The sequence below is a fragment of the Eptatretus burgeri genome, chromosome 12 (assembly GCF_056783735.1).
Source record: "Eptatretus burgeri isolate ZD-2024b chromosome 12, Ebu_testis_v1, whole genome shotgun sequence".
In the NCBI taxonomy this organism is placed as follows: domain Eukaryota; kingdom Metazoa; phylum Chordata; class Myxini; order Myxiniformes; family Myxinidae; genus Eptatretus; species Eptatretus burgeri.
In genome coordinates, this window is record NC_140972.1 from 35,204,812 (window position 1) to 35,229,452 (window position 24,641).

General features: G+C 43.4%; 1 protein-coding gene across 8 annotated transcripts in view; it reads left to right on the top strand.

The window, feature by feature from the left end:
- Positions 1 to 24,641, top strand: part of LOC147015401 (signal peptide peptidase-like 2B) — an 84,855-nt gene that overhangs the window by 56,141 nt on the left and 4,073 nt on the right. For 5 of the 8 annotated variants that reach the window (XR_015050318.1, XM_085850116.1, XM_085850118.1 and 2 more), the window contains exons 13-14: positions 8,751 to 8,828; positions 23,516 to 23,676. Coding sequence is in view for 5 of the 8 variants with exons in the window: in XM_085850116.1 (XP_085706242.1) it covers positions 8,751 to 8,828; positions 23,516 to 23,676 (239 nt within the window). In the remaining 3 variants the exon portion in view is untranslated. Of the gene's footprint in view, positions 1 to 8,750; positions 8,829 to 8,974; positions 9,016 to 23,515; positions 23,677 to 24,641 lie in introns of all 8 variants that reach the window. The other 3 variants (XR_015050320.1, XR_015050319.1, XM_085850117.1) reach the window with 2 other exon arrangements.

The window sequence follows — 24,641 nt, forward strand, 5'->3', positions numbered from 1 at the left end:
ATAGAGTGAGGAAGTTTATTCCAAAGGCGGGAAAAAAGAGGAATGAAAGAGTGAAGATGAGCAGTGATTCGTGATTTTGGTAGATTTACCAGAAGGGGGTTGTTGGCGGACCTTGAGCGCCCTGTGGAAATGTGGTGGGGACAAATCGCAGAGAGAGCAGGGGGGGCAAGGCTGGAGAGGAGTCTGTAGAAGACAGAAAGACCACCGACCAACCTGCGGTGATTGAGTGAGAGGCCCAAAGACTCAGCTTCATTGCGGGAGATGCCGATGATCTTAAATGCCCTGGTTTCGACAGCGTGAAGCCGAGAAAGGTGGAAGGCAGGAGCACCAGCCCAGAGGGGAGAGCAGTACTCCATCAGGCTACGGACAAAAGCTTTGTAAGTGGTCAGGAGCTCAAGTGGGCCGAGGAAGGACTAAGCACGACGGAGGATTCCCAGTCGGCGACTGGCTTTTGAGGCGAGGTTGGAAATGTGACTTTCCCAGGAAAGGTCATGGCAGATAGTGAGACCCAGAAGCTTGAAAGAAAAGACTTCTTCCAGAGGATTGTTGAGAAAGTGGATGGGGGGGTTTTGTAAACGGTCCTTTCGAAGAGACATAGTAAGAGTGTGAGATTTGTCTGGATTGAAAGACATGTTCCACGTGTTGGACCAGTTTGTGATTTTATCCAGATCTGCAGTGAGTGAAAAAGCTGCTGCTTGCCGGTCTGAGGGATGACAGATGGTACGGCAGAGGGTGGAGTCGTCGGCAAAGAGAAATAGAGGATTTTCCAGAGAGTCCGAGAGATCATTGATGAAAACCAGAAAAAGAACAGGGCCCAGAACGCTACCTTGAGGAACTCCAGCCTGCACAGGAAGAGGGGATGAAAGAACTCCATTTAGGGCCACACGTTGACTGCGACAGGAGAGGAAGTCTGCGAGCCATGAGTGGAGATGGCCTTGAATACCATGGGAAGAGAGTTTGGTGAGTAGGGCAGGGTGCCAGACTGTGTCAAAAGCACGTGATATGTCCAGGGATACGGCTCGGATTTCCTGTCTGGCATTGAGGACCTCCATCCATTGATGGGAGAGCAGAAGCAGCATATCCAGGGTAGAGTGACCTGGTCTGAAACCAAATTGATGATTGGAAATCAAGCCATTGGAGAAGAGGAAGGATTTCATATCTGAGGCGATGATGGATTCCATCACCTTGCTGATGATTGGGAGAAGGCTGATTGGTCTGTAGTTATAGGGATCTGTTTTTGCACCTTTTTTATGCAGGGCAGTGATGTTAGCAGATTTCCAAGCAGATGGCAGATGACCTTGGGCAAATGAGAGGGTGAATAGAACAGAGAGAGGGTGAGCAAGAGCAGAAGAGCAGGCTTTGAGGACACGTGGGCTGATGCCGTCTGGACCGGTTGCAGAATCTGACTCGAGGTTTGAAAGCAAGCTCTCCACCTTGTCAGGAGAAAAGGATACAGAGTCCAGGGACAGTTGGGTGCGACTGGGTAAAGTGGGTAGAGATAGTGATGGGTTTAGGACACAAGATTTAGCTGCAAACACCGAGTTTAGACATTCAGCTTTATCACGTGTGGAATCAGCAGTGCGGCCATTTGAGGTAAGGGAGGGGATGGAGGGGGAACATACACCAGAAACAGATTTGATTAAATGCCACCAGGATTTTGAGGAGGGAGAGAGGTTTGAGAGTTCAGACTTGAGATGAGAAAGATGTTGTTTTCTGGCTCTCCTGAGGGTAGATACACACTTGTTCCGAGCTTTGTGGAAAGAACTGAGATTGCTCTCAGTTGGGTTTGCTTTCCATGAGGCAAAGGCAAGTTGTTTCAGGACAACTGCCTCGCCACAAGCTTCAGTAAACCAAGGGCGGGAGGAAGGGTAAGACAACTGAACACGAGAGGGGATAAATCTGTGCATGAGGGAGAGCAAGTTTCTTTGAAAGAATTCCCAGGATGAGTTGATGTTTGAGAAAGTAGTGATAGGAGACCAGTCTGTAAGTTTGATGGCTGCTCGGAGACCCTACCAGTCGGCTTGAGTGAAATGCCAGACTCGACGGCGGTGAGGTGGTTCTCTGATAACAGCCAGAGAGATGTCCACTTTAACAAGGACGTGGTCAGAAGAACCAATTGGAGCGAAGGAAGAGCAGCAGATATTGTCAGGGAAATTTGTCAAAATCAGATCCAGAAGAGATGGAGTACCATTGGTTGAGATCCGGGTCGGGAAGTTGACCGATTGAGTCAGTCCCAATGAGTCGCAGAAAGCTTTTGCTGAGGTGCCATGGCAGGTGAGAGAGGTACCCACACCTAGCCAACTGGCATGATGACAATTGAAGTCACCACATAAGAGGAAGAGAGAGTTTGGATGAGAAGATAGAAGATGGTCCATGTTTTCGGATAGTGAGATGTAGATGGAGTCATCACTGTTCGGTGGACGGTACAGTACACATATAAACATGAGGTGGGAGGGGAGGGGAAGCCGAAGCCAGAGGTATTCCTGGGTGTGTGAGGGAGTGAGAGCAGTGCATGGAGAGTGAGGAATAGAGTCTTTGATGAAAAGAGCAACACCTCCACCAGGACGAGGCTCAGGTCTGTCATACCGTAAGAGGGAGTAGCCAGGGAGAGATACTTGGGAGTCAGACACGTCTTGGGAGAGGAAAGTTTCTGTTAGGCAGATAATGTCTGGTTTGTCAGTGGCAACCTGTATGGAAAGATCTGAAAGGTTTGAGCGAAGGCCCCGGATATTTGAGGTCCACACTTTTAATGAAGAGGAAGGGGAGGAGGCTTTGGGTGCAGGAGGTGGAGGGGGAGGGGGAGGGTAGGACAAGGGAGGAGGGGGGCAGGTAAGGAGGGTTGCTGAAGGAGTGTGGGGTATTGCAGAACAGCGAGGGGAGGGGGCCGAATGAGGAGAAAAGGCTCTGTGGTGCTGCGGGAGAGGGGGGACAAGAGACAAGGAAGAAGGCAGTTGAGGATTTGATGAGGTGGAGTGAAGAGATGGAGGTAAGAGGGCAGTGGAGGGAGGCAGGTTGGTGGATGAGAGGGGGGGCAACTTTGAGAAGGAAGAGTGAGGGGGATGAAAGGTGGGAGAAAGGTGAGGGGGGGATTTTTGAGAGAGGTGAGAGGGAGGCTTGGAGGGAGAAGAGTGGGATGGTTGCTTTGAGAGTGAGAGTGAGGGGTGAGGGGGGTGAGTTGGCACTGAATTTGGAAAAAAAGAATGGTTGATGGAAAGCGAGCATCCATGGCAAACTGTGGTTTTTAAAAGTTTTAGGTCAGAGATGCGATTTAACACAATTCTTGATGGGTGCAATGAAGGCGAATTCAGAGCATGGAGAGAAGAAGCGCTGTAATAGTTGGATTTTTTAGGCAAGGAATGAAGGAGAGCTCGAAATAAGAGCAGTCTGTTAAAATTGCAGAAGAGTAGTGCATTGTGAAACAGTAAAGAGTACCACATGTGTGAGAGAGGAAGATGAAGCATTATAAGATCGTTTTTGTTGTTAAAAATAATGTATGAGAGAGTTCAACAGATTAGGTCATGGAAGTGTATATAAAAAAAAAAAAAAAAAAAAAAAAATCGAGGAGGAAGTTAAGAGGAAGAAGAAGAAGCAGAATCGGGAGAAGGGGAGAAGGTGAGCGTGTTGTTGTTGTTGGGTGTATATATATATATATTTTTTTGTTGTTAATATTAATATATAATATGAGAGAGTTCAACAGATTAGGTCATGGAAGTGTAAAAAAAAAAAAAAAAAATCGAGGAAGACGAGGAGGAAGTTAAGAGGAAGAAGAAGCAGAATCGGGAGAAGGTGAGCGTGTTGTTGTTGTAGGTTTTTTTTTTTTAAGATAAGAAAGAGATTAGTTGGGAGAATGGGGGATGTTTGGAAAGTGGGGAGGATCAAAATTGAAGGTAATGGGGAGGATAGAAAATGAAGGTAATGGGGAGAAAAAACAAACAACAACAAAAAAAAACGATCGAACACCGAGTGGAACCAGTAGGCCTCAAGCCTACGCCTAGGCCTCAAGCACAGGTAAGAACGTCGACAAAAATACTCACAAAATAGCACGATTTTTGAAACAAAACCGAACTAGCAACACACAGTAACATGTAGGTGAGAAAATTAAACAGTTAAAACGGGACAAATAACAGCCGGAAACTTAGCTTTGAGAACGTCAGCAGGGAGCCCCAAAGGAGACCTCTCGCTGCTCAAAACCGGAACCGGAAGTGAGCTCAAAACCGGAACCTCATTTCAGAAAAAAATTTTCTGAAATTTTTTACATATTAATTAAATATGAAAAGCTGAAATGAGGCCCCGCGAGGAGGAGTGATGTAAGCGACATTTTTTAATGATATGATGATGATAGGCTCGGATGATAGGGTAAGGGTTAAAATAGTGCTATATGGCATTAACTCCAAAATGGCCGATGTGTCCCTTACATCACTCCTCCTCGCGGTGCCTCAAATGTCTTGCATCAATAAGTATTCAACCCCTTTGCTATGACGCTCCATATTGAGCTCAGGTGCATCCAATTTCCTTTGATCATTCTTGAGATGTCTCGACAACTTGATTGGAGTCCACCTGTGGCCAATTCAATTGATTAGAGATGATTTGGAAAGAAACACACCTTTCACTATAAGGTCCCACACACAATTGACAGTGCATGTCAGAGCAGAAACTCCACCATGAAGTCCAAGGAACTGTCCGTAGAACTCCGAGATAGAATTGTGAGGAGGGATAGATCTGGGGAAGGGTATGAAACAACTTCTGCAGTGTTGAAAGTTCCCAAGAGCACAGTGTGCTCCATCATTAGGAAATGGAAAGAATATGGAACTACCTGGACTCTTTCTCTCACTGGCCGTTGAACCAAACTGAGCAACTGGGCAAGAAGCACCTTCATCAGGAAGGTGACCAAGAACTCGATGACCACTCTGACAGAACTGCAGAGTTCCTTGGCTGAGATGGAAGAACCTGCCGGAAGGACAACAGTCTCTGCAGCACTTCACAAATCTCGGCTTTATGGGAGAGTAGCTAGAAGAAAGCCAGTCCTGAGAAAAAGGCACATGACAGTTCACTTGGAGCTTGCAAAAAGGCATGTGTAAGACTCTGAGAGCATGAGGCAAAATCTTCTGTGGTCAGATGAGACGCAAATTGAACTTTTTGGCTGAATGCAAAGCGATACATCTGGCAGAAATCGAGCACAGCTCATCGCCCGTCTAACACCATCCCTACCGTGAAGCAGAGTGGTGACAGCATCATGCTACGGGGATGCTTTTCAGCGGCAGAACTGTCTGACTAAAATGAGACTTGTAAGGATAGAGGGAACAATGATTGGAACCAAATACAGGCAAATCCTTGAGGAGAATCTGCTTCAGAGTGCAAAAGACCTTAGACTGCAGCAAAGGCGTCCACAGGTGGAGCAGTTAAACAACTTGGTTCGTCTACATGTAAAATGTAGGACAGGCAAATTGACCGAGAGATATCTCAGGGCCTGTCTCCACCACAAGGTCGTTCCTGTATTTATTCAGAAAAGAATTCAACATTCCAGAATGAGATCAAGTCCGTCTGTTGAGTGCATGTTTTTGCAGGATGAACTTGGGAGAACATAACGTCGATCCTCAGGCCTACGTCACGCTTTGCGAACAGAGTGGCGGCTTGCACGGGAGTTTTTGTCCTTTGACATGGTACGCCTGTGTAGATATATTACAAAGATTGATGACCGTGCCAAATTGGCTGCAAGACAGAGAAACGATCGAAACATTCATCGTTTTAAAGGTGAAACATATTGGTTCTGTCATTCGTGATTCTTCAAAGCATGTTCTCAATTTCTCAGACTATACCCTATCTGACACCGAGAGGTTTGTTCTCACTCATGGTTTTGGGTTCAGCATTCCAAACAATAACATTAAAAGAGAGGAAGTTTTTGCAGAGTTTGAGCTTCTTTATGAGCAGTTGAGTAAACATTATGCAGTTTCAATTGAAACAGGTTAGGCGATGAAGGCTCGACTTTGTGATTTAGCATATGCCTACTGTGGGGCCCAAAAGGAGCTTTCTGACTTCTATTTACAAAGGGAATGCATTACTGCCATGAAACATTTAAGAAGAAACCCTGAAATCCACATCTGTAAATCAAAATGTTGATTATCCTACAGGATCAGTCCAAGTTTCGACAGCTGGGATGCGTGTGCACACATGACTGTACGTCACATTTGGAGAATGAAATTGGTAAGAGGTTGCTCCAACTGCATAAACATGGTGAACTGTCGAGGGAATATTACAAGAGGATCAAGCCGGTAGGCTCTCTTCATCTGAGAATGTACGGTCTACCGAAGGTTCACAAGCAGAATGTTCCACTGAGACCAATCCTGTCCATGGTCGGCTCTGCCCAGCATCAGCTGGCGAAATGGCTGGGAGAGTTACTGCAACCAGTACTCGAGTTGATCTCCAGGTTCGTCATCAAAGATTCTTTCACTTTTGCTGATGCCATAAGGGAGACGTGTTCTCCAGGTTTGGAGAATGTAATGTGTTCTTTTGACATTGATAGCCTGTTTACAAATGTCCCTTTGACAGAGACCATCGATATATGCACACATTTGCTATATCACATGGAACTTGAGCATCCACCCATTTCTGAATCTGTCTTCGTCGAAATGATGAACATGGCTACAAGAGATGTCGAATTTAGCTTGAATAACATTATGTTCGTCCAAATTGATGGGGTGGTCATGGGCTCTTCTTTGGGCCCAACATTAGCAAACATCTTTGTTGGTCATCAAGAACTGCAGAAGTTAACCAAGTTACAGGTATCTCAATCCCCCATCGTATGCTACAGATATGCGGATGACATATTTTTCCTGTTTGAATCTCATGAAGTCTGTGACTACTTCTTGAATGAATTGAATTGAATTCTCTTCATCCTGCTCTCAAGTTCACGACGGATTTGGAACGTTCTGATTGCTTACTCTTTCTGGACGTCCTCGTACAGAGATCTGCATCTTCATTTACTACGTCCATTTATAGAAAGCGCACTTTCACCGGCCAGTATACTCGATGGGACCCTTTTAGTTGAACAAGATACAAGGTTGGTTTGATCAATGTATTAGTGAGTCGAGCCAAGAGGATATGATCCAACTCCAAACTTCATACAGAGGTGGACAAGATTGCCGGCATCCTCAGTGAGAATGGATATCCTGAGTATATCATCAGGAGGTTTATGCACAAATTCCTCACTGCTATGGATGAACGGACGATGGGCCCTGAAAAGTGCCCGGTCTATAATCAAGATTCCTTGGAAAGGGAAAATGTCACAAAGATATGAGGAACAAATCAAAAGATGTGTCTCAAACACGTATCTGGCTGTTCGTCCAAGAGTGATTTCCACCTCTCGCCGTCTGATTCCTGCAATTAAGAAGGATGTTTTACCTGCCTCAAAACTTAGCAATATTATTGATTAATTCAAGTGCCGATGTGATGCTCAGTATGTAGGCAGAACTACCCAGACTTACTGACTATTTGATCGAAGAATCAAACAGCATGTCCCTTTATCCATCAGGAAAAACACAATTGGTTCGTGAATACAGCCGGAACGTGCTTGTAGGAAGGTCCCAGTATCAATCCCAACATCATGTGCATCTGCTGTTGGACAGCATTTGATTGAGAATGCAAACTGTGCTGAACATTATAATGTGGATGCATTCATGATATTGAGTAGAGGACGAAGTATAACACATCCCCAAATACTGGAAGTGACATTTATCTCTTCCAAGGACCCTATGTTATGTCGGCAAAAATAGTTTGTCCACTCGCTTTGCTTATTTGTGCAAAGAAGAAGAGGAACACCAACTCGTCTCACGATCACAGATGGTGATGAAGATTCTACAACCGCCTTAGCGGCTCCGCCTCAGACTCTGCAACCTCCAATTGGAGAGCTGAACACTGAACAGGCTCCTCCCACCTAGACCATTGGGAGGTGATGATGCGTTAGTCGAGAACGTCCAATCAGAATTGACTATTGATAGGCGTCTATTAGACTGTTCTTCATCATTACCTCATTCACTTTGTGTGAATTTCACCTGATGAGAGCACAACGAAAAGCTTTGTGGTTTTCTTTTTTATGATAATGTCCTTCAAAATGTCTCTGTTTATGTCTATATTTAATTAACATTTAAAAGTTACTGAAAACATGTTTTCACTTTGTCAATATGGGGTATTTGGTGTAGATCGGTGACAAGAAATTTATATTTAATTCATTTTAAATTCAGCCTGTAATAACAAAATGTGACAAAAGTCAAGGAGTGTGAATACTTTCTGAAGGCACTGCACATCCCTATAATTCCCAACTTTTGAAACACTATTGTGGACGCAGCGACTCGCTGCTCCGCCGCATGCTCCAACACTTGACATGACCTGTATTGAGGTTTGTGGAATCAGCTGACATTGCAAATCACAACTATACGAGTAATTCCTAAAGTCCCAAGCTGAGCTATCAGGTTAAATTCCAGTGACACACTGAACAGTCTCTAAAGGTTTTGATCTTGGTTGGCTATAAGCATGGCATGGGGTTGGTTTTGTTGGAAGTAGAGTTGGTAAAATAGTGTCAATGAGTCATGGGTGTTATTGGATGTTTGTGATATACTATATACATGTATATATATATATATATATATATATATATATATATATATATATATATATATATATATATATATATATATATATATATATATATATACAATTTTTTTTTTAATAACATTGTGCTGTGACTCACTCAACAGGTCTGCTCATTGCTTACTGTCATCGATTTGATTATCGGGTTCAAGCACCAAAGATTTACTTCATTTTCAGTGTTATAAGTGAGTATCACATTGTAGGGCGAGTTTGCTGTGCTGCTTCTCAAATGCCTTGGCACCACTAGCACAGTTACACCCTGCCAAGACTACACTGATAGAATGGAATAATCTTACTATAATTCACCGTCTGTCCATCTGTCTGTTTCCAGGTACCGCAAAAATGGCTGAACCGATTGCAACCATTTTTTGGGTGTGTAATCCTCGGATCCATTGGAGTAAAATAGGCATAACTATAATAATATGACCCCCTTGACTGCTCCCGTATGGAGCGGGTGCTTCTAGTAGTCTTAAATGTGAAGGCTAGTATCGTTTTGCCTTGGCAGATTGTAAAAATAATGGATGGAATAGACAGAATATTGATCAAAGTATGCTAATTGCTGTGCAAAGATAAGGAGAAACTTATATTTCGGGCATTAACCCTCTTTGCTCCAATGAAGGGTTAATGCCAAAAACGTCAGCTTGTCCATGCTTCCCATGATGATTAGCATACTTCAGTCAATGTTCTGTCGATTGCACCCATTGTATTGATCGATAGTTTTTTGTACATACATTGGATGGAGCTCAACAACACCATTGTCATCGTGATTACTGCTTAACTGCCAATGAGTGCACTTGCTCGTGAATTGAACAAAAGAGTTCCTGTTGACAGGTGACTGAAGAAGTAATCACATAAACAGCCTTGCTCATATCGACCACATGCTTAAGGCCCTGTCACACCTTGACGATTTAGCCAGCGTATGCCTGACGTATGCAAAATTTGGCTAAAGCGCTGGCACACGTTGAATACGTCATGGGTAAGTTTGTAAACGTTAAGAGCACGCTGGCATACGTCGTAGTACGCTGGTTTTTTGTAGTACGCTGGCATACGTCTTTGTACACCGAGGTATTAGACAAATTTTCCATGCTTGAAATTTTTCGACGTATGCCAGCGTATGACTCACACGTTCCGCATAAGTTGTAGGCACGTTACGCGATCGTTGGCACACGTCGACACACGTTACTTGTAAGTTACTCATAAGTCGAAACACGTCAAGGTAATGTTTAGCGTACCCGAAACTTATTTCTAACCTTTGAGTAACATGTTGAAGGCACGTTACGCGATCGTTGACACACGTCGGCACACGTTACTTGTACGTTACTCATAAGTCGAAACACATCAAGGTAATGGTTAGCGTCAGTGTTCCAGACTCCCTGTTTTTTTTTTTTGTTTTTTTTTTTTCTTCGGTATGACTGTGATGTTGACACTTCGATTTCTAGTGCGGTTATAGTATAATATAATTAATAGGCTGCCGCTCAAAGATTTAAATCATAACCGCACTAGAAATCGAAGTGTCAACATCACCGTCATACCGAAGAAAAGAAAAAAAAAACCAGGGAGTCTGGAACACTGACGCTAACCATTACCTCGACGTGTTTCGACTTATGAGTAACGTACAAGTAACGTGTGTCAACGATCACGTAGCATACCTACAACTTATGCCAGCGTATGCGGAACGTGTGTCATACGTTGAGTATGTCGAGAAATTTTCAACATGCTGAAAATTTCTCGATGTACTCGGCGTATGACGATGTATGCCAGAAAACTACGACGTATGCCAGCGTGCTCTTAACGTATACAAAACTTACCCATAACATATTCGACGTGTGCCAGCTTGGTTGGGCAAATTTTTCATACGTCGGCATAAGCTGGCTAAAACGTCACGGTGTGACAGCGGCTTCACTCTTCGATGTCTAGTGCGGTTATGATTTGAATCGTCGAGCCGCAGCCTATGAATAGCCTACGCCACGTGATCGTCGGCGATACGCTGCCTCGCGCTATGCATAAGTTAGACTATCGTTGGGCATAGGTTGTGAACGCCGACAACACACTCAGCATTCGTTGGTATAAGTTATCTATATGTGATTAAAACGTTCTGTGTACGTTACTAATACGTTATGCATACGTCCAACATGTTATTATACGCCCAAAACTTTTAAAAAACATCAATAGTTCAGCGTACGCCAGCGTTTTACATACATTTTGAGACCTTGCCATACGCTGGCTAAAACGTCAAGGTGTGACAGCCCCTTTACCAGTGATCTATGTTTGTTCACCTACGAAATGCCATATATTTTTTTTCTTTTTTGTTACAAGAGGGAATGTCATGGAAGAGCAAGGTTAAATTGCAATTGGGGTAGGGGATGAACAATTGGACACAAATGGAAAGTAGATAAATGAACAAGAAAGGAAAAATGAAGAGATGTACAGACAGAGGGAGGAGACACTGAAATCAGCAAGTAAGGTGTGTTGGGTAGGGAAGGGTTAATAGGAGAAATAAAGACCATGGGACAGGATGGGGGATGACATGAGGTGGTGGTGTCCTGCTTGAAACTCTGTCGGGAAGAGTGACTGAATGGCCTCTGGAAGGCAGAACAATAGATGGGAGAAGTGAGGAATAAATGAGTTGAGATGTGCAGTCAACCTGGAATTTGGAAGTTTAACCAGGAGTGGGTTATTGAAAGAACACATGCATCCTGGAGGTGTTAGGGAGGGTCATGGGACTGGAAAATGTAAGGAGCCATTTTGGAGAATGGACAGAAGAAAACGGAGGCCACCAACCTGCCCACGATGTGAAAGCAACAAAGCTTGTGCTATGGTCTCATCACGGGAGAGTTCAACAAACTTGAGATCGTTAGATTTCACAGAGTCCAGGAGAGACAAATATGATGCTGGAGTGCTAGCCCATAGTGGACAGCAGCATTCCATTGAGCTATAGACAAAGGCCTTATAGACTGTGAGTAGCTCAGATTTTCCAAGGAAAGACTTGGATCGATGGAGGGTGCCCAATCTGTGGCTTGCTTTGGAGGCCAGCTTTGCTCTGTGGTTGGTCCAGGAAAGGTCGTGCCTGATGGTGAGTCCTACAAGTACAAGAGACTGAACCTCTTCCAATCGATGAACAAGGAAATAAATAGGTAGCTTCATTTGCTAATCATTCTGAAGCGAAGTATATTTAAACAATATGCCAAAGCATTATTATCTATTACAGTGCCTATAGAAAGTCCACACCAACTTTCAAAAGTTTAACCTTTTGTTGTCTCACAGCCTGGAATGAAATTGCATTAAATTGGACTTTTTCCACCTTTATTTACACATCATAACCCACAACTTCCAAGTGAAAAATAAACTCTATAAATTTCAGAAAATAATTAAAAATATAAAACGAGAATATCTTGGTTGGATAAGTGTCCACCCCCCTTATAATAGCAATTGTGAATTAGCACAGGTGTAATGAATTGCCTTCAAAATCACACACCAAGTTAATTAGCCTCCACCTGTGTTAAATTTGTAGTTATTCTGATTATTTCAGAATATAATCAGCTGTTCCTATAGGTTTCCTCTTGGGTAGTGCATTTCACAGCAAAGACTCAACCATGAGTAGCAAGGAGCTTTCAAAAGACCTCTGGGATATAGTTGTGGAAAGGCACTGACTAGGGGTTGGGTATAAAAAATATTTCAAAGGCCTTGAATATCCCTTGGAGCACAGTGAAGTCATTCATTAAGAAGTGAAAGGCGTATGGTACCACCAAGACCTTGCCTATATCAGGCCGTCCCTCCAAACTGGACGACCAAGCAAGGAAGAGACTGATCAGAGAGCCGGCCAAGAGGCCATTGGCGACTTTGAAAGAGCTCCCTACCTTTATGGCAAAGACTGGTCAGTGTGTTCATGTGACAACAATATCCCAAGCACTCCACAAGTCTGGCCTGTACAGTAGATGGCAAGAAGGAAGCCATTTTTTGAGGGGAGTGGGAGTGAGGAGGACACATGATGGAGGGAGTGAGGAGCAGAAGGGAAGGCAGCATGAGGGGAGGGTCCATCCAGAAATGACCACTGTCCAGACACGTATGGAGATAACCACCGTCCGGACATAACCACCTTACGGATATGTGTGGAGATAACCACCGTTCGGATACATGTGAATATAACCACCATCCAGGCATAACCACTGTCCAGATATGTCAAGGGAAGGCAGCGTCAGGGGAGGGTCCATCCAGACATAACGACCGTCCAGATAACAGGTATATTAAGGGGTGGGGAAAAAGGAAGGGGGGAGAGAGAGTGTGGGAGAGAAAGGGGTGGAGGAGCGAAGAGGTGGGGAAGCAAGGAAGGAGGGGGGACCAATGAGGGTGGGAGAAGAGAAGGCAGCAAGAGGTTAGAGGAAGGGAAGGCAGCATGAAGGGGGTGAGGGGAAGGCAGCATGAGGGGAGGGTCCATCCGGAAATAACCACCGTCCAGACACGTATGGAGATAACCCCCGTCCGGATATATGCGGAGATGACTACCGTTCAGATATGTGCGGAGATAACCACCATCCGGGTATAACCACCGTCCAGATACATTCGGAGGGAGAGAGAGATAGGGGTGGAGGAGGGGGGGGGGAGATGGGAAGAGGTGGGGAGAGGGGAGGAGAAAGTGGAGGGGGGGGGAATCCGGCAGATGTGACGTCCAGTTTAATGGCACACACATTGATGAATCACCCTGCCTGTGATACACCGGGATGACAGTTTATCGCGAGGTCGGGATTCAAACCCAGGCTCGACAGCTTAGAGCAAGTATGCGTACCTCTCGGTTTTCCTGCCATGATGTGGCGATTCATTACTTCATAACAACTGAAACCATTTTTTACCCATTGTGATCATATAATTTATTTTGCCTTCCTACCCCCTGGTATCGTACAGCGATATCGCCCTTGAAGCTTGAATAACGCGTGCCGAATGGCTTCACTAAGCACTCCACAAAACGGTTGAATAGACTTTCAAAATAAACGAAATGTTTAATTTTTATTTGTATTTATCTCTGCCGAAGTAACGTGTCAGATAATGGAAGATCGTACAAAAATGGGAAACGTCGTGTAAAATAAAATTTCACATTTTCAGTGAGCCAGCCACCACCTGCTGCAAAGCAGAACAACACGTGCCCACTGCAGGTGAGTGACCCTAACCTTTATTCAAGTCAATCGATGTACAGTATTCAGCGGCAGTGCGAATATTGTACAGCACTTGCCAAGTGGCTTAAGCCAAGTGGCAAGTGGCTTTAACACCTACCGGAGATGCCTAATCAATGTCCGAATTGGACAAATGAACACTTTTTTAGCATTCGGATCTGCAGCTAAGTTCACTTCCGGAGCTTAAATTTTGTAATTCTGCTTGGTTCAAGAGATTTTCGAAGTATGGCATGTGCAGAAATGAAATAAAGCCATGAACGCTGGGGTCTCTGGGCATTTGTAAGCATTGCAATGGATCCAGCAATTCATAGGTATCGATAATACAAGTGAGTGGAGTGACAAAAAAAGAAGGTTTATCGTTTAGAAATCGTTGTGGCCTGTTCAAGTCAAGGCATCGTTGAGCAGGCCTGGTGGCTTCATGGAGGCTTCAGACCCCAGCGAGGTAAGCCAGGATACGCCTTGAGACCCCATAGAGAGCGAGGTGGCCGAGGATGGGCCTGATAAAGGATATAATTACATATGGCCGTATTATCTTTAAAAGGGGTTTTTTAATTAACCCAAACACCCATTTTCACTCATGCACTTCCTTGGAGTTCCCTTAGTATGCATGCAAAGTTTCAGGCTGCATGGTTGCATGGTTTTGGAGTTATGTAGGTGACACACATACTGATGCACACACACTACTGGCATTTATTAGTGCAGAAGAAGATTATGAAACTTGGTGTCTGTCTCTCGTTTACGGCTGCCACTTCCTGCGGTGCGTTTGAAAAGTTCAACATTCACTTTTGAAATGACGAAACAAGAGGCATGAACAATGTTCATGGCAAATATTATTTTGCCCTCTTTTTAGACAAATCCAACCTTGACCACCCGATGTTGGACCACCATTTCACGTTGGGCGGTATAAGTAACTCGGAGCTTTGGAGGGGAGTGAGTGAAACAAAAGAGTGCGACACAATTAACCTTTTTAAAGTCCATTAAATTATTTAAATTGACAGATTAGCATAAACTTTTCCCGTCACTAGGGATGGGTACTCTTCAGTTTTCCTCGCTGAAGGAGAGGGTATTGCATTTGGGTCTGTCTGTTTCTTTGTTTTTGTTTCTGTCCGCACAGAACTTTAGTGTTGTTCCCCGCAACCACTTGTCGGATTGAGATCAAATTTTCATCATAGGAGCGACTACTCATGCAGAATGTTTTATTGGTAATTGATGTTGTAGTTCATGTGGTGTGGCAGCCATGTTGGAAAAACAGAAAAAAAAAAACTTTGGACCTCTGTATCTCTGAAACGGCACCAAGAAAATAATTTAAACTTGGCACATGGCAAGTACTCCCCATGAGGAATGTGATTTTTTTTATGATGTCATTAGTGCCTTTGTTATGATGTCATAATTGCATATGTAGAACGCTACATTTGATCAGTATGAAAACTTTTGAGCGTCATCTCGGGATAAAATGGTTCACAGAAAAAAAAATTGATGACTTCATTGGTCAAGTGATTTGTCGTCAGCCATGTTTTTTTTTTGTTTTTTTTTGAACCTTCAAAAATCTCTGAAGTGGCTGAACCGATCGAGGTGAAACTTTACAAGTATGACCGCCTGTCCATGAGGAACAAAAGGTTCACACATATGATGTCATAGGTCACATGGTTTCGCAGCCATATTGGATTTACCCTAAAACCCATAAAAAAATGTTCTCCAGAACGGCTGGACAGATCGTGGGGAAACTTCACACAAATGTTCCCCAAGCCTTGGGGATAGCAGGATATTCACCAATAATTGATGTCATGTGGTCTGGCTGCCATATTGGATTGAGTGAAAAATCATTCAAAAATTCTTTCTCTTGAACTGCTTAATCAATCGACATGAAACTTCAAAATTGTGGTATAGCAGTGATGGGAAATGCATGTTTTAAATTTCAACCTGATCGGATGCATGGTCTGGCAGCCAGAATTATTTAATTGTTTTGATCTGGGTTCTTTTATTTATTTATTTTTGGTTTTTTTTTTTTTTAATAAGGTTCACTTGGCTGTGCCTGAATGGTGTTGAGGATAGAGGAGTAGCAGCTGAAATGCAAATCCTATTGAGGTTCCTCCTGATGACTTCATCTTTGCTTTTTATCCCCCGCCGCGTGGCGGAAGGGGGATATTGTTGTCACCCAGGTCATCCAGCTGTCCGTCCGTCCGTCCAGGCGTCAACATTTATAGCTGTGAGTGCGATAACTCATAAACTGTTGGCCATATCGATTTGAAATTTGGGTCACACATGTACCACCTGAAAAGGAAGAACCCGATTGATTTTGGGTGTGGCCGGATCCAAGATGTCGCCCCAGTCGGCCATCTTGAAAAAAATGTTTTTTTGTAATAAATAGAAAACCGCTTATCTGATTTCAATTATTTTTGGTTACTATGTTCCTCACCCCTGGGGAACTTTTTCGAGATGATGACCAAATGGTGTCTTGTTTCCAATTCACCTCCCTCATTATCTGGAATATGTATGACCTTTTTCATTCAATGATGGGATTCCCCATCTCTGGTATATTTGCTTGTTTGGCTTCCTTCTGATTACTCCAATGTAGGACTGCAGTAGGACTGTACCTATTTAGTCTTCCATTTGATTTGAATTGAATTTATTTTCATCCCATTATAAATTCAACTGAATAATCATAAATGTCATGGGTCAGGGTCAAGTGTCCGATCAAAGCGGGACATATTGGTACCCGGTCATCACTGCCAGCAGTTGTAAAGTGGCAGTTCTCGTTATGTCTCTTATTAATTACATAACACACCAGTACACAAACACCACACAAAACAAGTCCTGGTGAGGGTCTCCAATCTCTGATTGTTCTTTTTCTTGTTTGAGGTCATAAATGGGGGTCAATAGGTCAGATTGTATCAAACAGCACATGGATAGTGATGCTGAAAAAAAATGTATGGAATAGATGGAGAATTGTGGGATTCTTGTTCATCAAAATTATGTTCATCGTCGTCCTCAAGGAGTGAATGCCCCACTCAGTCGCAGATGGGGGGGAAACACCTACAAACTCAATGGAACACAATCTATTTCCTCTTGTTCGTTAACATCAACTCCTTTGAATTGTGGTTGAGATAGTATATCGCCATGGAGTTTCAATGTGACATGAACTATGGACAGAAACTGGCCATCATCCTGCTTGCAGATGGGGATTTTCTCATCATGAAATTCTTCATCACCGCTCACCAGCTTCGATAAAGGAACATGGCTGAATTTAATTGGAACAAGGAGTGTTTGCCTTTCAGATGAAACCTGATAACACAATAAAATAAAGTCATAAACATTTTTGAGAAATAAGGACAATCGTTCTTTCAATGTGGATAAGTTTCTCAGAAAGGATGGAGAGGATGTCAATACCCATTCCATTAGCTCATTCTTTCTTTATAACGTTCCCAAACCTGCACCGGTTCCAAAGCATGACGTTTATCTGCACATTGTTGACATTCTTGCCCAATCCATACCACTACTAAATCTTCAGTTTTATTCTCAAACTTTTGCTCTTTCAGTATCTCTCAGAAACTTTTTCAGACAGTTTGAGTGGTAGCATGTTATATACACATATTATATGTGATTATACATATTATCTACACATATTATACATAATCATACATATTATTTATATGTGATTATGCATATTATATTGTTACGGTTCGAGGAACTGTACGCATACAACATACAGGTGTCCCAAGTCAGTTATGCCGTTAAGTATGTGTGCAGTGGGAAATCAAAGGGGTGCGTTGCAATGTTTTTTAGTTGGGGTAATAAATCTTTATATCCCATCCTCCATTGCGATCCACGGTACCAGAACGCTTGCAGCCTTCGGTCCGCTGGCAACAACGTACCACGGTCCACCTGTTGTCTCTGGAGGCTCGTTTTTCCGAGACAGAATCTTCGCTGTCGCAGTTCCTATTCGGCTTCTCCAAACGCTCCAACTCTTTCTTGACAAGTCCACATGCGTGGAGTGGGTGGGCCTCGCCGGTGCCTGGCCAGAAAGGGTGGACCCATGGAGGCCCTGTCCAATCAGGGTGGACAGTGGCATTGGCTTCACTAAGGCTCCTCCCCGCTGAGGGAGGTCTATAAACCATGACACCATCCTCAGTCTTGAGTTCTTTGGGGGTGGTTCGTTGAGTTATTTGGGGGTCGTTCGTTCTGTGCTTGGAGGCCAGAGTTGGTTGGAAAACGAAGGGGTTCCCACTGCTTGGCTCCGCTCACGTCTCACCCCGATGGCCGGACTATTAGTCCCGGCCCACTCGAGCTCCTCCACAGACCCGAACTCCACACGGGCGGCTGTGGACCTGACTGCACGACCGTTGGCAGGTGCTGCACCATGGAGCATTCCTTTCCCCGAGACTCAGGTACTCGAAAGAACTGCGACCTCAGCCCGCCTCCCTCCCTGGCTGCAAAAGTCCTTTGCCTTCAACTGGGTTTATTTTGTCCGAGTGTGCATCTGAGTGTGTGGCGCCAGTCTAATTAGTAGAAACTGTACAAGTGTTTTCGATCATTGTAAATCTTACCTGTATAATTCCCGCGTAAGTCTGCTCTGTGTCTGCTTTGTAAATTGCTGTAAATTGTCACACTCCATCTTTCTTTCCCCTGCATAACACCCCAATAAACCTGTTTCTGTGCCACATAAATTTCCTCGTTTATTATAAATAAATTATTGTAGAAATGTTCCCAGTTCGTTTCTGTCCTTTCCTTCATTGGTCCAGCATGGTTCGGATCTGAGTTTTAGTCGGGTCTTTGTTCCCATTAATCTGCTCATCCCAGCCGGCACGGCTTTGGCAGTTCCGCTTGACTGCACCCGAACCGGAGTTGGTAGTTGGAACTCTACCGCAGTCAGTAGAGTGACCCGGTTCGAGCAAGACGTGCCAAGGGCGTGGTTCCCCAGTAGACGACACCGCGTGGTTAATGAGGTAAATTGGTTCAAGACGAAAAAACCCTATGCTACGCGGTGGAGGTATTTGCGTCCACGGTCGGTTAAGCGACCCGCCGCCTCACGGAGTTATCCAGAGCGATGGCCTACAATTCCGGGGAGCTGGTGGGAGACGATGTAACCTACCCCACCTAGCGGTCGTTCTCGCCACCGGGTCCCCGGCCCGCAACAATATACACATATTATATGTCTTGGTGTTGGCTTAATGGTTAGAGTGGTGGGCTTGGGATCCTTGGATCCTGAGTTCAAATCCCACTCTGTTGAATTAATACCAGGTGGGGTTGACTCGGCCTGTCATCCTTCCAAGGTCGGCAAAATGAGTGCCAGCTTGCTGGTACCCTGTGTCGGAGTGGTGACCCGTCCAGGATTGTGCCCAATAGCCAAGGAGACTGCTTCAGCAGCACCATCGCTCTGCACAGAGTATGGTCCCAATGGATGGATCGATCCTTCAGCTGCACCGAGATCATTCACATCCGCTACACATCGACATATTAGCTCAACATATTTTGCTGCTGATAGAATTTTGTCACTCATATTCATAGTGCTAACATTATAAGCTGTTTCTTTTATTTTTGTGTCCTGGCAAAACATGCAGAGTTTCCAATCCATGGATTTTGAACGAGTGTGTAATCCAGATTTAGATGGAAGAAGATTGGGTGCATGAATGGAGGATGAAGTGTGAGGGCATGATATCTGATCACGTTTCTGTAGTCTTCAAATTTTCTCTTTACTTGTGTAAAGAGCAAAGCATGATTTATGTCCCACAAGTTTGGGTGTAGTGTCAGATGAAGCTCTAAAAATTGATGTTAAGGCCCGGTCACACCTTGACGTTTTAGCCAACGTATGCTGATTTTTGAATTTTTTTTTCTAAAACGCTGGCACACGTTGAATACGTTATGGGTAAATTTTGATAACATTGAGAGCACGCTGAAAAACACTGCCATACGTCGTTGTACGTTGGCTTTAAACGTTGTACTTTTTGGTTGTCCTCAAATTTTTTCATGCTTGAAATTTCACGACGTATGCCAGCGTATGACTCACACGTTCCGCTACGCTGGCCACAAGTTGTATGCACGGTCTGCGATCGTTGACAGACGTCAACACATGCTACTTGTAAGTTAATCATAAGTTGAGACACGCCGAGGTAATGTTTAGCGTACCTGAAACTTATTTCTAACCTATGATTAACGTGTTGTTGGCACGTTACGCTATCGTTGCCACACATCGACAGACGTTACTTTTAAGTTACTCATAGGCTGAAAGACGTCGGTATAATGGATCATCCTTGCGTCAGCGTCCACGGCCACGGCCAGGACACTTATTTGCAGCATTCTTCAAACTTTTCTTCGGCATGACGAGGATGTTCACACTTCGATGTCTAGCTTGGCTATGATTCCAATTGTCCATCGGCAGCGTCTATTTAAAATAGTCGAGTTTGAGCGTTTTAACACGTTCAGAAGAAACGCTTCAAATTTCCAAACCCCAGCGTCAAAAAACAAAGGCGAGTGACAGCAATTTAAATCGTTCATTGTAAACAATGAAAATAGTTGAGTGGTACCGTTTAAAAGTCGTTGAGTGTAAAAAAATCCAATTGTTGAGCGCAAGCGTCTACTTTCAATAGTGGGGTTTGAGCGATTTAGCACGTTCAATAGAAACGATTAAAATTTCCGAGCGCCAGCGTCAAAAAACAAAGGCAAGTGACAGCAATTGAAATCGTTCATTGTAAACAATGAAAATAGCTGAGTGGTACCGTTTAAAAGTCGTTCAGTGTAAAAAAAATCCAATTGTTGAGCGCAAGCGTCTACTTTCAATAGTGGAGATGCAGCCATTTAAATCGTTGAGTGGCAGCCTATGAATAGCAAACCCTACGTCACCGGCAAAGATAAACTGCCGCACAATATGGATAAGTTAGGCTATCGTTGGGCATAGTTTGTGAACGCCGGCTTCACGATAATTATTCGTTGGTATATCGTATCTATAAGTAATCAAAGCGCTCTATGCACATTATTAGTTCATTGTGCATTTGTCCAACCCGTTATGAATAGACCTATATCGTAAAAACAAGCTATAGCTCATTGTTGAAAAAGCCCCATAAAAAATTAGCCGCGAAGAACTTCGAACAATGGTGAAAAGATGTCTCCTACCCGTGGGCACGCGGACGCAAGGACGATCCATCATAACCCACACCCTCCCCCTCACACTCACGTACTACTGCCAACATGAACAAACTACTACTAATACTAATACTGATACTGTTACTGCTGACATGGACATCGACTCAAAAAGGACTCGAAAACACTGTTGGGTTCCCCTTTTATGAGCAGCATTTTTATATACCAATTCCCAAAACCGCTGGGAACACGTCTTTATATGGCAGTTGTAAGCTAGAAACACGTTAATTTTTTTTTTTTTGTCGACCGGAAGACGTCATTGGAATACGTCTACATACGTCGATGTGTGTTGGGACTACGTAAAGAATTGGTTCAAAGCACGTCAAACATAAGTTAGAAATAAGTTTCGCGTAAAAAAGACATTACCGCGACGTGTTTCGACTTATGAGTAGCTTATAAATAGCCTTTGTGGACGTGTGTAAGCGTCCACATAACGTGTGTAAAACTTATCCCCATCGCATGCGGAACGTGTGTCATACGCCAAGTACGTCGTAAAATTTTGAACATGTTTAAAATTTCTTGACGTACTCTACTTACTACGACGTATGATAGCGTACTTTAGCGTTCTACTCATGTATACCAAACTTACTCATACTGTATTTGACGTGCCCCAACGTTTTAGACATTTTTCTTAGGTCGGCATACGCTGGCAAGATCACCAAGGTGTGACTGCAATGTTGACACTTCCATTTCTACGGCAGTTATGATTCGAATCGTTGTGCGTCAGCCTTTTAATAGGCTACGTCACGACATCGTCGGCGATGCGTGCAACGCGCTATGCCTAAGTTAGACTATCGTTTGCCTCCCGGCAGTTGCTGTTTTCAACAAATCCAGTCCTTTTGATGTTGCAGCAAATGTATCACCTTTTGACTCATGCGATTCTTTGCAAATTATACAAATATCAAAGGGCACAGAGACTGGCTGCTTCAAGTTGCTAAATGTGGATCCATGTTGGCTTTGATCTGAAATGAAACAAGTAAGACATTTACATTTCAATAAAACTTTCTATCCAACAGCAAAAATAAGACAGCCATGAGGCTCCACAAACATACATAGTAGTTTTTTGTCCCCGTACTCACCAAAATATCGGCCCGCATTAAAAAAATGTTTATTTTTTTTATTTGAAAAACTTTCAAACTTCCTGCTCTCAAAACTTACTCCTGATGACAGCACCATCTGTCTATTCTGCATCCACTTGAGGCATGCGCAGAATGCATCTCCCCATTCATATTCATTGAATTATTTCATCCATGTATAAAATGTGGAGAAAGGTATAAAAACAAAATCCGCATGCTCACATCATTTTATCACCACCACCTGAATGAGAAACAACCGTTTGTGGGGCCTAATGAAAATGGTTAATAAATCATGACAGATAAACCACCTGGCACGTCTCTACTATGTGATAGGAACTATCTTTGTCAACCCACATTATAAACATTGCAGGCGTGGATTTGATGACCTTTGACCTACTCACCTAGAAAGTCAAAATTGAGCTTAGGTAAGCAAAATGTTAATTTTCAGCACCAAAAAGCCAGTTCAGAAAAAGTTGTTTACCAGCTTTTCTTCAAAGATGCTTCATACAGCTTAACTAGCCAGATTTTTGGAATTTGGCACTGTTCTAAGAGTATATGTAGCATGTTTGGGACAAGGCAAAACAAATACAAAGTCTGCTGGGGTTATTTAATAGTCCAGGCTATACATTAGTCTGGCAAATATATAGCAGGTTCTTTATGAACCTTAGGAAGGTAGGATGATTGGTCCATAATCTTGACAGAACATGGGGGTGTTGACAATAAGTCATGAATGATTCATCAGCTTAGTTTCATCCCTGGACAAGTTACCACTCCTTCACAGGGAACTGTTCCAACTAAAACCTTCAATCTGGGCAGACATGGCAATCAAATCCATACTGGTGAGGGCAATGCAACAAGGCTTTACCGACTTAACCATAAACCACCTTCTCTATCCATTTTGTCCACCCCATGCATCCTCTCTTGCCCCCCATTCCACCCCACATCCATTGTTTGTTCAAGTCTCCCTCTATCTTGGCCTTCAACTCTGCTGTTGGTGTTTTCCCCCTCTCTCTCTATACTGTTCCTTTTACATCCTGTTTTTTTTTGTCTGTTACATCTGTTTAGTGTACTAGTTCTTCCATAACCTCGACTATGTGTACAATTTTTTTTTTTTTGCTTAAACTGCTCTGCTGAGCCATTTGGGAATTGTAAAAAAAAAAGAGGGGGAAAAAGGGGGCTGTCCCCCAAATGATGCATCTTTTATGAAGTCCTCCAACAAAGAATTGTAGAGATGGTTATTTCTTTAGTGTAAAGTACGTATCCCATAGTGACATACTGTATTGAGTTATTGTTGTCTTTGTCTTTGCATATTTTCCAAAGCATGATATAAGTTTTGCAAAATTAATCTCCAAAATACTTGTGTTTTCCCGCATGTTTTCGATAGTGTTTACGACATTTAATTTGATTTCGTATGACGTCATCTTCATATGAATTATAACACACACATCCACGTCTAATGCGGTGTCTGTCATTCGCCCTTATTTGTGTGATGAGCAGGTTACGCAGTGGGACTGATGCTCACTTTCGTGGCATTAATGCTTATGCAGATGGGACAACCGGCACTGTTATACATAGTTCCGTGCATGCTGCTCACTTGCACGATCGTCGCCTGCATCCGTCGGGAATTGTCCATGTTCTGGAGCAACACAAAATTTACGGTAATGTTAGTTGGAGGCATTCGAGAGATGGAATCAGGGGGGAAACTGTGGGTGGGAGATGTAAGCTACGACGTGGCTGCTATTTATTGTACAAGCAGAGAGATTGGTGGAGGGCTGAGATGGAAGGTTTTTCTATAGTCCGTCCAAAACAGAAAAGGTAAAGTTCCACTTTCCTAACCAAGATTAAAAAGTGTAACGCTGTTACTCTATGACTAAAAACAAAATTAAATTGAAGGAATTGCAGGGTTTCTTTTTCTTCTTGACTGTCAACAATTACCTAACCACCTGCCATACAAGATAACATGTTCCTATAATGCCATGACACACACGCACACGCACACAAACGTATGTATATATATATATATATATATATATATATATATATATATATATATATATATATATATATATATATAAAAAACCTACACATGGCTTAAACATTTAAAACTTTTCCACTTGGTGCAACATGCTAACGCTTATGCCTCCAGCACATTTTCCATACCAATTCCCCAGCTCACTTGCATTCACCCCAGCAAAGCTTGGTGAGTCGTGACGGTGGGAAAACCATCTTCAATTTTTATTTATTTATTCCAAATATTTTGAAATCGTTACTTGGTGGGTTGTACAATTATATAAGTGCCTGTTGTGCTAACAGTCTTACCCTTCACCCTGCCAATCCATCCCAGGGCCCATTGACCCCAGATATGGGCTCATCCGATCACAGTGGACTTGTATGTGGAAGTGTATGCAAACCCATCTGGATTTTGAAAACCACATCAGTCACTTATTTGAGCACCACTCTGGGGCCCTTCCTGGGAGTGAACTTATCCACTGTGGGCACATGTCTTTCTTCCTCTGGGGTCAGTAAATCCAAATCGGGTCCCAAGGGAGAAACTTCCGGCTGTGCACCCGGATGTCGTACCTCAGTTTAATCAACGGGTCGGCCAAGCCAGTTCACCCACTCG